The sequence below is a fragment of the Podarcis gaigeae genome (assembly GCF_964106915.1).
Source record: "Podarcis gaigeae genome assembly, chromosome: 8".
Lineage (NCBI taxonomy): Eukaryota > Metazoa > Chordata > Lepidosauria > Squamata > Lacertidae > Podarcis > Podarcis gaigeae.
In genome coordinates this window covers 42594785-42607743 of record NC_139684.1, presented here as the reverse complement: position 1 = coordinate 42607743, position 12959 = coordinate 42594785, and the positions used below count along the sequence as shown (strand labels likewise).

Sequence of the window (12959 nt, the reverse complement as noted above, 5' to 3'; positions counted from 1 at the left end):
CCACGAAGGCCAGACTTGGAGAGTAGAGAACACCGTGGAGCTTGGGTGAGGGAAGAGTGAGCAGTGCAGGAAACGATTCTGGACAAGCTCCCAAGGAAGAATAGAAAAACTTTACTCCCAGGAAATCAGCTGTTCTCATCCACACCAAGTCTCAGACCCCCCCCCCTTTAAAATGCTTGCACCCTGCCCCTTCAAGCAACTTAAAGAGTTCAGAATTGTGCCCATTTTGTGCTCCCAAGAACCCTGCGAGGTAGGCGCCAAATTTAAGCAAAAGCACAGGTACTCCCCAAGCGAGCTTCGAGGGCTCACTAACCACCCGCCCCCCGCCTTGTTTATTTTGGGTCCCATCCCCGGCCTCGAGGAACAGGAAGCAGCGGGTGGCACCAAAAGCAGCGGCAGCGGCGCCACCCCCTGAGCGCGTGCAGAGCGCATCCCACCAGAATCCCTCGCCTACCTTCCAGGAGGACCTCCCTGCCGGCCCGCTTGAGCGCCTGCACGGCCTGATCGTGGGTGGCGTCGCGGAGGTCGGTACCGTTGACGGAGAGAATGGCGTCTCCCAGGCGGAGGGCGCCGCAGCGCTCGGCGGCCAGCCCCGGGAAGATGCGCGAGATGAGGACGGGCATGCGGTTCTCGCGGCCGCCCTTGATGCTAATACCCAGCCCGCCTGCCTCTGCCTTCACTACCCGCACCCGGCGAACCCCGCTCGGAGGGGAGCCCGGAGGCGACGAGGAGGAGCAGGACGCGCCACCGGGCAGCCCCGGCGGAGGGGAGAAGGGCCGGCCGGGAGGCGAGGAAGGCGGGTGGCCGGACGCCGAGGGGGGCATCTCCGGGCTGCCGCTGCCCGCTGCGCTCCGCCCGCCCGGGCTGCCCGCGGGGCTCCGCGCTCGGGATGCTGCCGCTGCTGCAGCCGCGACGGGGCTCCCCCACTCGGCGCCGTTGGGCAGCCCGTTGACGGGCTCCGGGTCGGAGCTGAGCACCAGCGCCTCCCCGCTCAGCTCGGCAAGCGCCCGCACCCAGCGCTCGCGCACCAGCACCTCCACCAGCCCCGCCTTGCAGGCGCGCGTCCACACTGCCATGGCCGGACCAGAGTCGCGCCGGACTCACGCCGTAGCAAGCAGCGGCTGGAAGAGCCGCAACTCCAGCAGTGAGGAGGAGGAGGAGGAGAATGGGCCGCGCGCGCCCGCCGCCCGCCCCCTATAAGGAGGCGGATTGGGAACCCCGGGAGACCCCGCCTCTCCCCGCCCAAAGGGGCGAGGCCGGGCGGTGTGAGCGCAGCTGCGGCAAAGCGGATTTGGTGGAAACGGGAGGCGGAGCTCCGCCCCCCCTCCACACACCATAGAGATAAATAAAAAGTTAGAGTGACGACACCCCTGGTCGGGATAGGGGAATATCGGGGTTCGCATTTAGAGAAGAGACTTTTTAAAAGTTCAGTTAAAAATTAAGGACGAAATCCAGTAGCTCGACAAAACAACAGCAGCAGCAAAACCATAATCTTTTAGTTTTAAAACAAAAAAAGCCCTACCAGTGACATAGTCCTAAAGTAAGTCCAGCTCTTTATTAATAGTGGCACCATGTATTATAAACACCGCATTGTAGGTTGGCGGGTGCATGTATCGGATACGACAGCCCCGCAGTGTAGTCTAGAGAAAAGACTGCAGATTAGAGGTGAAGGCGAGTTGAGGTTGGTTCGGGTTTTTGGTCAGAACTCTCCATTGCTGGGGGACTCCTTGATTTGCTGCTCCTGGGCTAAAGTTGTGGTTTTCTACATGGCTCTCACTTCAGGTGGGGGAGACAAACTTCCTAAAAGTTCCGGAAGCGAAGACCTCTGTTTCCTTCTACCTCGAAGTCTAAGCCGATTTTTCAGCCACGGAGAAATAGAGGGCGTGACCCAGACCCAAACTCCAAGGAGAGTGACGTCGGGTGGCTGCCCCCGCCTGGCGCTTGGCGAGGGGGGGGGGAGTAGGGAGGATGCGGAGGAGTCAGTAGTTCGTCGACGATTGCTCTGGATTTAGTTACTCCGAATTAATACGAAGCTAATCCTGGCCATCCTGCGCAGGCGAGGAAATATTTGTCTCACCCTCCATTCACTTTCCAATGCTCACTTTCAGGTGCAGTGAGTTTTTCCGATCCGTTGTCCCGCGCGGAAAGCTGCCGCTCAGCGTCAGTGCATCAGCTTTGCATGCAGAAGGCTCCAGGTTCAGTCCCTGGAAACTCCTGTCCGGGCTGCAAAAGCCTTCTGCACAGGTACTAGTTTTCTGCACAGGTACTAGCCAACATAATTGGGCATTCCAAATGCGTTTGGACTACAAATCCCATCAGTCCCAAACAAAAGTCAGGAATGATGGGAGCTGCATTCCAATTACGTGTGGTGGGCACCACTTTTGTTACTCCTGGACTGTAGATAATGCTGTGAGATCGTCTTACCCCATATATGCCCTCTAAAATTGCTCTTACCTTCAAAACTGGCTCTGTTACCAGTGCCTCATAATATCTGTTCTGCATCTGTAATAAATCAGTCTTTAGCGTGGCTGCACCTACACTTTGGAACTCCCTGCCTATTGACACCAGGCAGGCACCTTCACTATACTTTTTTGGGCCCCTGCTAAAAACATGTTTGTTTAGACAAGCCCACCCAGATGATGAGAAGCTGGTGTGTTTTTAGTTTATTGCTGGTTTTAATTTTTTGAATTTTTTAATTGCTTTTACTAATAATCTGTTTTATTCTTTCTGTAAACCTCATTGAGGTTTTCTACAATCAAGTGGTATATAAATTAAATGAAATAAAATAAATGCTGCACACTGCAGCTCATCATTTTAGGGGAGCAGCGAGTAAAAAAAGGAATAAAGATACAGTACTAAAAAGTTTAAGTTCTTTCGTTTTAAAAAATAATGAGACTAGCAGGAGGACTTGAGAGCAATTTCATCAGAGAAGTTAAATTGCAAAAGAAAGAAAACCCTCAAAGAAAGGCTTCTGGCAACATTAGCATGAAGAGGGAGCCAAAGGGTTAAGTCAGCAGCCTTTTTTCACTCAAGGGCAAAGGCAGCAGATCCCTCCAGCCACCCAACTCCTAGCAAGGTGCCTGCCATGTCCTCTCACATGCCACTAACAGCACATCCATTTGCAGATGTGTAATTCAACTGTCAACTTTACATTGCTATAGCTGCATTTAAGAAGCGCTAGATCACCAAGTAGGCAGATTAAGCCATGTTTAGAGCACCAGCAAAGCAGGGGCAACCCCTCCAAAATGAGTTTGTTTTAATGACATTTGATATTTCAAAAAAGCATTGAAGTAGAAATCACAGGGGAAATCAGAACTTTGTTAGGCTTCTTTACCCTCCACTGCATGCTCCTCTCCCATTTTTCTGTTCTCTTTACTACTTATCTCCAGGGGTGAATGAGGTGTTAGGAGAGGGGTAATACCTCTGGTGGGGGACACGTCATGCTCCTTCTGGAGTAGTTTGCCCACTTTTGTTTGGGGTAGTTTGCCCACCTTGCACTCAGCTCTCACCTGTGGCTCCTAGAAGCTGTCAACATGTGACAGTGGCCACACACTGGGAAACAGCTTCAACTGACCAGCTAAACCAGGTGAGGGTAGCCCATGGGTCTCAAACCCTCAGTGAATTAGGCTCTTCCCCTGTGTGCAAAAGCAGGCTCTGGTGGACTGAGCAGATGAGACCAATTGTAGACACAATGGTCAAGAAGGCAATTTCTGCATGGGCTGTAGAGGGGAGGGGCAGATGGGGCTCATCAGCTTGGGAAGGTGGTCCATCAAGAGGGGAAATCCAGTGCCCAATGCCCAATCACTGATCAAGGGTGCAAGCAACAGGACTGACCACTAACTATGAAAAGAATGGCCTGGAATCACAAAGAGGCTGTCTGAATTGAACAACTGGATTGAGCCTGCTGTGGTGGGAGCTATTCCAGGTTAGAGACCACTACATTAAAAGCTCTGTGAGCCTGTGACCTGGTGTAGTGGTTAAGAGTGGTAGACTCGTAATCTGGGAAACCGGGTTCACGTCTCCGCTCCTCCACACGCAGCTGCTGGGTGACATTGGGCTAGTCACACTTATCTGAAGTCTCTCAGCCCCACTCACCTCACAGAGTGTTCGTTGTGGGGGAGGAAGGGAAAGGAGAATGTTAACCGTTTTGAGACTCCTTCGGGTAGTAATAAAGTGGGATATCAAATCCAAACTCTTCTTCTCTACTGGAACACTAAGCAGGGCTGAAGTTTAGGCCGGCTTCCCACATCCTGGTGCCTTCAGATTTATGGGACTACAACTCCCATCAGCCCTAGCCAGTGGTAGACCCAAACATCTGGAGGGCACCAGGTTGGGGAATCCAGGCCTGCTCTGCTCCCTCCAGGGACTTGTTAAATCCCCAGTGGGAGCTGCTCCACATGGGCACAAGCCTTTTGTCAGGTTGCATTTCCTTCAGAGCAATTTCAACTTGCATCACCCCCGTTTCGCTTGAGGAAAAGGCAGCCTGGATTAAAAGAGGATTTTGCAAGCTTATTACACAGGCCCAATAAGGCAGGCCTGCAGCTAAGATTTCTAGCAGGTTGAGACAGACGGATTTGGTTCAACTGTAGCCCCAAGTGCTTGGCGTTAATTTGGCTGTAGGTTCCCACGAAGGGAGCGAAGCCCTCGCGTGGCCCAGAGTCCTTCTTGATGTTGAGGCTTTGCCGCTGATCCTTGGGCTGTGGAAGGCTATTTTTGACATGAGCAGACGTAATCAGCAGTGATCCCGGACTCCTGAGGACATCTCTGTTACGGAATAAACTCTTTGCGGCTCCAGCACCTTGGGGACAGGAAGGGATGTCCGTTGCAGGAATAGCCAAATCTTCTGCCTTGCCCGAGTTAAGCTAAGCAGCCTGCCTCCACCTGCTCCTTCGAGTCTGGGTGGAACAAACAGTGCCAAGTCTTAAGTCAGAACACAACTTCGGCCTGAGGCAGAGCTCTGTAGGGGGCCCAGTGTTCAACTGTCGAATATACATTCAATATTGGTACCTGCACCTGGAATATTTGAAGAAAGCAAATAACCCTGGACCTGCTGAGATAACAAGGCATGGCTTCCAAACAGTGTAAAAGCCACACAATGTCTCTTGTTAAGCAAAATGGCTATCTCAGTGAAGATTTAGACTTTACATGGTCCAGTCTGGGCTTAAGGCCCACCCTTTGCCACAGCATTGGGTAACTTGTACTCTCAAAGCTTCAAGTCCCCCATCTATAAAATGGGAACAATACCAACTTGTTTCAAAAGGGCTTTCATCGGGAGAGTCAAGCACAACAGACCATAAATGATTTTGTAAATTTGTTACAGGAGCTGCTCTAATAGACCTTTGTATTGGCCTCATTTTTATTTATTAACTAGGCCTTCCCCCCATTATTTGAAAAAAACCCCACATATTTGTGAACGTATGGAATTGTCTTTATTTAAAATAATAATTTCTGAATTGTAATGTTCTTGTGTTAAGAGAACAAACAATTCAGTATCTAATAAGCATGGTTTGTTTACTTCAAAATGGCCACTGGATTTAAAAACAAACAAACAGGCTCAATCTATGCAATAAATCTATACAACAATAACTACAGTGCCATGACTACAAGACCGTCATCTGACACCCAGAAAAGAACATGAAGGAAAGCAGGCGAGGGAGGAAAGCTCACAGCTGGAAGAGAGACGGCACTCGAGTCAGGCCCATCTTCAGTCAGATTTATTTTGATCATTTCAATTACAGCGAAGGACACAGCAGGCTATCAGTCCAACAGCTTCACCCAGCAGCATAACGCTACTCTCTCCTCACCCCACCCTGAAACTCAAAACATATCATTTCAGCCCTGTAGCCACTTCCTTCTCACCCCCTCAGGAATTCTGGAAACCTAGGACCATCACCGCCCCCACTTCGGGGGAAACACAGACGTCAAGGTCAGGCACAGCAGTGTTCTTCCCCACTGGCTGGACTCATGGTTTCTGCTTGATGGGGCTGAAACCAGTTTGCCTAGTCTGGGAGAGTACTAGAATTTGCTGCCACCATAGCCATTTGGAGGAGCAGAGACAGGCACATGGTAGACCGAGACTGGGGAGGACACCTGCAAGAACACTCACTCTAATACATGCTCAGCCTGTGCAGCAGCCAAGAAATTGAGTGAAAATCTTGCCATGGCGGTGCTAGACTGGCGTCCTCTGTCTCACCTTCAGCGATACTGACCCACCTTCCAAGGGGCATTGTGTAACGTGGTTGAAGCACTTTGAACACTCAAAAGCCCTGTACAAATGCCAAGTACTCTCTTTTATTATTAAAAAGGGACAAACAAAGGCGCCGGCAGACGAGTCTCTTCCATAGCAGCCTGGCCCCTTCTGCTGACTTCCACCCATTCAGGTTCAAAGCTACTTGTGGAGTCTTTGCTGGTATCTTGGAGGTTAATCATTGACTGAGAAGAACATTCATTCCAGCCTAGATCCCAAGGTCAAAGCCAACTTCGTCAGCCTGATAACGCTGCGGAGGAAAGGAGCAAGCTCAAGGGCTCAGAGGAGGGGAGGAGGAAGGAGGCATGGGAGTTGGCCGGGTTCCCAAGACCTGCTGGTTGTCTCTACAGTCATTCACTTGCTTTGGATCAGAAGGGAGGAGGAGGAGGAGGAGGAGGAGGAGAGGGGATGCTTTCAGCCCACCTGAGCTGTTGCTTCCCTGGACTATCGCAGTTGGGAGGGCAACACTGCCGCCTTGCAGGTTTTCGCTCTTTTCCTGCTTGACAGTCCTTGCATGGAACAGCCGCAGCCATGGCAGGGCTGGGACAGGTGCCTTTACGTGCCAAACTTCTTTAGATAGACAGGCGGGGGCAGCTGCGCCTTGATGTCTGCCAGAGACCGCTCCACCACCACCAGGCAATTCTTATCCAACAGGTCCACAAACAGCAATGGCTGCCAGGGGGAAGAAGAAAGGAGGAGAGTTAGAATAAGCAGAGGTTGGCAGTTGGCAATCTTTGGACAGAATGGGTTCAAGATAGGGTGTCATCTTGTGCCCAACACATGTTGCCTGTGGACATGCAATTATTTTCATGCTACAAAATATCAGCTGCCCAGATAGGCCAGCAGCAAAAGCCCTTCTCACAGCCATTCCAGGACACTCGCATCAATACCTAAAGAGAGCCCTGTTGAATCAGACCAAGGGAAGCCATCTACTCTGGCATCCTATAGCCTACAGCGGTCAATCAAATGCCTCTCAGCTTCTCTGTTGATACTCCCTGGTGTTAAGCAACAAGCTGCCTCTGAACAGGAAGGATGGTGCTTCTCCCCGTTGTGTTGGAGATAGAGTCTTGCCACACTCACCCTTTTTGCCTCTGCCACCCTTGTTCAATAAATCAAAGGCAGTGGGCTTATGATGCCTGTTGTTTCCGGCATTTATTGCTCTCTCATTGTGCTCAGTGTAATGTGGGACTGACACACCCCTCCTTGTGCCGTGTGGCTACTTGGGATTCGAAAAATAGGCCGGCAGGCTTAACAGCAGCCCTGCTCCTTATGGGACACCTGGATTTTCTAGCAACAGAGGAAACAGCTCTGCGGCCTTGGCAATGAAGCTGTACTTCCCTGCCACAGATGCACCTCTCTCTGGCCCAGAGGCACCAGCTTCATTGCCAAGCCAACCGGAGCATGGCTTGGAGTAGTGATGGCCCCAACGTGCCTGGCTTTAAAAGAGAAGTAGGCAAATTCATGGAAGAGAATAAGGCTATGTTCTCCGTCCACGGTCAGAGGCAATATCCTTCTGAATAATGCCTGCTGCTGGGATCCACAAGGGGAGACGGCTGCTGTTGCACTCAGGTCCTGCTTGTGGGCTTCCCTTTGGAGCAACTAGTTGGCCGCTGTGAGAACAGGACAATGGGCTAAATGGTCTCCTTTGGTCTGGTCCAGCAGGGCTGTTTTGAGGCTCGAAGCACTCTGCTTCTGGTCAGGCCAGGGTTAGCCTTCAACCATGCCAGCACCCTGCTCAGGGCATTGCTGGTACTCCCCAAACGTTTCTCCATGGATTTGTAAAACCCACTTTCAGAGTCCTCTCAGCCAGCTCCAGACCCGATGGCAGCTCCCTGCATCCCTGAACCATGCACTGATGGGGGGGGGAGTGTTTCCTTTTGCCTCTCCTGGGTCCAGTGGGGTGAGGTGCAGATGCACAAAGACGAACCTGGTACTTTCTGCAGAACTTGAAGGGCCTGGAGCCACAGGGAGGAACCTTGGAGAACTGTGCATGGGACTGCTGGTCATTCAAGAAGGCAGAGTCATCAGGCTGCGACTGGAGAGAGAAAAGGCAATGTTACTGAGGGCACAGGGAAGCTGTGGTTGTCAGCTTCACAGATGTTTCAGATCATATCCCGTTTCACAAAGCTGTGGAGAACAAGCAGTGCAGCTAATTTGCCTCGGAGCTGTGTTGCACTCTCTGCCAGGACAAAAATGACCCAGCTAAGTCCCCCTGCTGGAAGCAGCCTCCAGGTCTACCTATTGTATTATGAGCTGGAGCAATCTGTAATCCTCTCCAGACTCCCGGAGCCTTTCTTAGACATGTCAACCAGCTTTGCGCCCCCACCTCCCCCCAAACTTCCATGATTGTAACCTACAGAAATCTCCCTACCAGGACAAAATGGATGTGCCATCACTGACCCAGAGGTGATGTTTGAACCTGTGATGGTCCCTTATTCTAACTGGTGGTCCACCTGTCTATTATGATTGGCAGCAGCTCTCCAGGGTCCTGGGCATACAGAATCATAAAAGTTGGAAGGGAGCTCAAAAGGTCATCGTCCAACCCTCTGAGGATGCAGGAAAGCCATGCCCTTGGCATCCTTGACAGGTTTCCATCCAGCCTCTGCATAAAAACCTGTAATGAAGGAGAGCCTGCTACCTCCCTCCTGGTTCCAAACAGCTCTAACTGGGTGGTATTCAACTCATGAGTAGACATACCTAGATTAGTCATGTCCATTAACTTAGTGTACCTATGAGTAGGACTAGTGTTTTAATACCACCCACGGCTAGGATGCCCTTCCTAACATTTAGCTGAAAGAACATCAACACCTTACCCTTCAAGCACATTTAAACCATGTGGCTTCCCCCCTCCCCAAGAATCCTGGGAACTGTAGTTTGTGAAGATTGCTGGGAATTGTTGGTCTGCGAGCAGAAAATTAAAAATATTTGCGGGAAGCCATGTATGGTGTGGATGTGACCTAAATCCTCTTCCTTGACATTTGAATCCATTGGTTTGATGGATCACCTACTCTGAATTGAAAATCTTCCCCACTCTACACCAGCCCTTCCCAGCGCTTTCCTCAAAGGACTTTCTCCAGGCCCCTCGCCACTTTCACCACTCTCCTCTGTCACATTCCATCTTTCTGTAGCAAATTGTGGTGTCCAAGAATGGGACACAGCAACTCCAGGTGAGGGCCGACCAAAGCAAGACCTCTCAGTACCTGCCACCTGATCCTCTTGTAATGCAAAGCACGTGCTCTGCCACTGAGCTTTTGGGGATTCCTCACCCTGGTACCCTTGCAGACAAGTCTAGGAGTGGGCTGGATGTGACCAGTGGCTCAGACAACAGCAGGTGCTGTTCACCCTTGTGTGGCAAATTGCCAATGGTCTGGGGATGGAACCTTCCTCACCGTGGACCTATCCAGGATGCAGAACATGAATGTGTCATGCAGCAGAATGTGGGAGGCCTGCCGGGGGCTGAAGGCAATGTGGGTGATGGGTGTCTCCCGCTTCTGCCAATGCTTGGGCAGCCCGAGCTTCTGTATCTTCCGGCTCCAGGGGGTGTATTCTTTGTTGGTGATGCTGAACTCAAACATCTGGGAAAGAGGAAGACAAACAACAGAGGGCTGGAGCAGCAGCTCTGTTAAGCAGGGGCTCAGCCCCATAAAGCACGACATCAGGCTTCACCAGTTGGTGCCTTGCAGAGATTTTGGGGTACAACCCCCATCTGCCCCAGGCAGCATGGCCACAAGATGCTGGAGCTGCCCAGCTGTGTTGCCTTGGGCTGATGGGAACTGTAGTTTAAAACTTCTGGTTGGCAAAGGTTACCGTAGAGATGGATCATAGGAAAAAAAAAAAACAAAAGTGAATCTGCCCCGCCACCTCCGGGATGCCAAATTTTGGACTTCCCTGGAATAGAAACACCCTGGCCTGTAGCTCGCCTTCAATCCAGAACTTACACCGCTGGCGGTCCCTACACTTGTACCAGGGAAACGATTCCCAGGTTCTTCCCACCACTATCCTCCTTGTGAGCAATTGGGACTGACTGCAATAGCGGGGGCAAAACTCTTCTGCACACAGATGAAGCAAACTCCTCCCCCCCCCGGGATTCTCTGTGTGCCTAGTGAGGCTTGGGAGGTGAAGTTGGCTGTGAAGATCTTACCTGCTGATCTGAGTGGACGATCACAACATTATTGGTCACTGGGTGAATGGCCAAAGCAGTCACCGGGCAGTCATATGCAGGCACCGTGCAATGAGGCTGGACAAGAGAGAGAGACAGTGGGGTTCACCAAGCCTTCCTCCCACCCAGGTGGCCCAGGCTGCCCCCTTCCCTTCATCTGGGGCCGTATCATTGCACAGCAGGAGCCCAGAAGGCTCTCAGAACTCTCAACCACCCTCACGGTGAGGATGCAGCAAAGAGACCTGATGAACCTGCTTCACTTTTCAAGACCAAGCAGGTTCAACCTCTCACCACTGCAGGCAGGTTCTGCTTGGCTCACCTTGGCATCTTCCAAGTTGTAGATGTTGACTGCCCGATCACCACTAGCTGCAGCTAACCACTGGCCGTTGGCACTAGCCGCCAGCAGGTATGCAGCTTCCGACGTCTCTGCATGAGGAAAGTGGGTTTCAAAAGTTTTAAATGCATGTGTATGAATGTGTGTATCTACAGACATTTTTTTTACCCTGGCTTTACTTTAAAATGTCACTAATCTGCCCTAATCCCAGTGCTGGTAAGTATGTCCTGCTCTCCAAAAAGCCAATCTTACCTGAGCTAGGGCGGAGGATGTGCAGGTGTTTGCAGACTCCTGACTGCAAGAGCTTGAGGATGTGCACAGAACCTTGGTCCGATGCCACAAAGAGCCTGGTGGAGTCCTCAGAGAAAAGGAGGTGGTGGGCTGAGCGAATCCCCTTTGGAATCTTAGCAACCTTTGGGAAGGCAAGGGTTAAGGGTCAGTGTGGCCAGCTCTACCCTGAGGCTCCCCCTCCCCCTCCCCCAACCCCCTTTCCCCCAAGGAGGCTGACTTGGAGAAGTCTAGAAAAGCATTTCCTGTTCCTTCCATCAACTTATAAGAATAAGTTACAAAATCTTAAAAGAACATAATAATTTTATCATTTAATCTGATTTTTACTTTTTTTGGATTGCATCCGTGTAAACTGCTTAGAGACTACTGTACTTAAGCTGTATCTAAATTGCTGAAATGAAATAAATAACCAAGAGTCCTAGAGCTGGATCAGCCCACCTAGTCCAGCCTCCTGTTCTCTCAGGGGCCAATCAGATGCCCCAAAGGGAAGAAGACCACAAGCAGGACCAAGTGCAACATTCCTTGCTCATAATCCCCAGCAATATGCCTTCAAAGGTAGACTGCCTCCAATACTTGGGGGCGGGGTCATGTGCACAGTCATCATAGCTAGTAGCCATTCATAGCCTTATCCTACACAGATCTGACTGATCCCCCTTTGAAACCATTCAAGTTATTGGCCATTACTACACCCTACGGCAGCCGACTCCATCATCTACCTATGCCCTTGTGAAGAAGTTCTTCCTTTTGTCTGTCCAGAATCTCCCAACATTCAGCTTTCCCGGATGATGCTTTAGCATGCCCCAGACCAGAACACCCAGGCCAGAGTCTCCACCCTGCAGAATTCTCACTCACCCTCTTGATAGCAATATGGTCGCTGCTGAGCTGGACCTGGTGCAGATAGAACCTGGAAGTTGTGGAGTAGGCAATCCAGGAGCCACAGGGTGAGACGCAGCTGCTGGCAATGTGCTCAGGGTCCTAGGAAGGAATCCAGATGAAGGGAGAAGCTGAGCTAGGTTCCTCCAAAAAGATACAGGGGACTAAGAGAGATGAACATGTGTGGCCACACCCTCAGGAAACGGTGGGATTTGCCACCTCTGGAGACCCAGCAAAATCAACATGTTGCAAGATTGCCTTGATTTCAGTTGGCTTGGGAACAACTACAGTTAAGCAGATGTAGGGGAACCATAGCAAGCAGAAAAGCAGAGGGGGAAGCACCAGGGTCAGCTGAACAGGGAAGAGACAGGCTCTGGTGCTCCCTGAAATAAGATGTTTATTTAGTTCAACATGTTTCAGAGTTGAAACTCCTTCACCAGGAGCTGTGAATGCTTGCAAATTCTTTGATCCTTAAAGAAACAAAAACTTACTCTGTACAGTGGTACCTAGGGTTACATACACTTCAGACTCCGCTAACCCAGAAATATTACCTCAGGTTAAGAACTTTGCTTCAGGATAAGAACAGAAATCGTGCTCCAGCAGCGTGGCAGCAGCAGGAGGCCCCATTAGCTAAAGTGGTGCTTCAGGTTAAGAACAGTTTCAGGTTAATAACGGACCTCCGGAACGAGTTAAGTACTTAACCTGAGGGACTACTGTATGCCTGAACTAAAAGCAGTTTTAAACTATGAGGCTGTAAGATGTTTTCCTTATTTCTGTATCCAGAAAGTCTTGTAGATTTTTTGAAGCTCTTTTCAGTTCAGGTGTCCAGAAGAAGTCTCTTTAAGGTTCAAGGAATTTGCAAGCATTTGCAGGCTCAACTCTGAAATGCATTGAGCTAAATAAACATTTTATTTCAGGGAGCACAAGAGACTGTCTCCTCTTTGTTCTAATGCTAAAAAAAAACCCCCATAGCCTGCTTTTGCACAAAACTGTTTGTATCTGAAGTGGAGATATTTCCTGCACAATTCATGCCCACGGGGCATGTTGAGAATCTGAAG

At 50.6% G+C, this 12959-nt stretch overlaps 2 protein-coding genes and 1 long non-coding RNA gene across 4 annotated transcripts in view; 1 reads left to right on the top strand and 2 right to left on the bottom strand.

The window, feature by feature from the left end:
- SNTB2 (syntrophin beta 2) overlaps positions 1-1172 on the bottom strand; it is a 33968-nt gene extending 32796 nt beyond the window's left edge. Inside the window, exons 1-2 of one of the 2 annotated variants that reach the window (XM_083752156.1) lie at positions 954-1172; positions 455-864 (exon numbers count right to left, since the gene is read on the bottom strand). In XM_083752156.1, coding sequence (XP_083608282.1) covers positions 455-824 — 370 coding nt within the window. In that variant the 5' untranslated portion in view covers positions 825-864; positions 954-1172. Of the gene's footprint in view, positions 1-454 lie in introns of both variants that reach the window. The other variant, XM_083752155.1, reaches the window with a different exon arrangement.
- Positions 1-12959, top strand: part of LOC310850607 — a 168967-nt gene that overhangs the window by 81436 nt on the left and 74572 nt on the right. The window lies entirely within an intron of this gene.
- The window catches only part of UTP4 (UTP4 small subunit processome component), a 13347-nt gene continuing 6086 nt past the window's right edge, over positions 5699-12959 (bottom strand). Inside the window, exons 10-16 of the mRNA XM_083752146.1 lie at positions 11881-12003; positions 10993-11152; positions 10726-10832; positions 10389-10484; positions 9637-9822; positions 8175-8282; positions 5699-6919 (exon numbers count right to left, since the gene is read on the bottom strand). Coding sequence (XP_083608272.1) covers positions 6803-6919; positions 8175-8282; positions 9637-9822; positions 10389-10484; positions 10726-10832; positions 10993-11152; positions 11881-12003 — 897 coding nt within the window. The 3' untranslated portion in view covers positions 5699-6802. The remainder of the gene's footprint in view (positions 6920-8174; positions 8283-9636; positions 9823-10388; positions 10485-10725; positions 10833-10992; positions 11153-11880; positions 12004-12959) is intronic.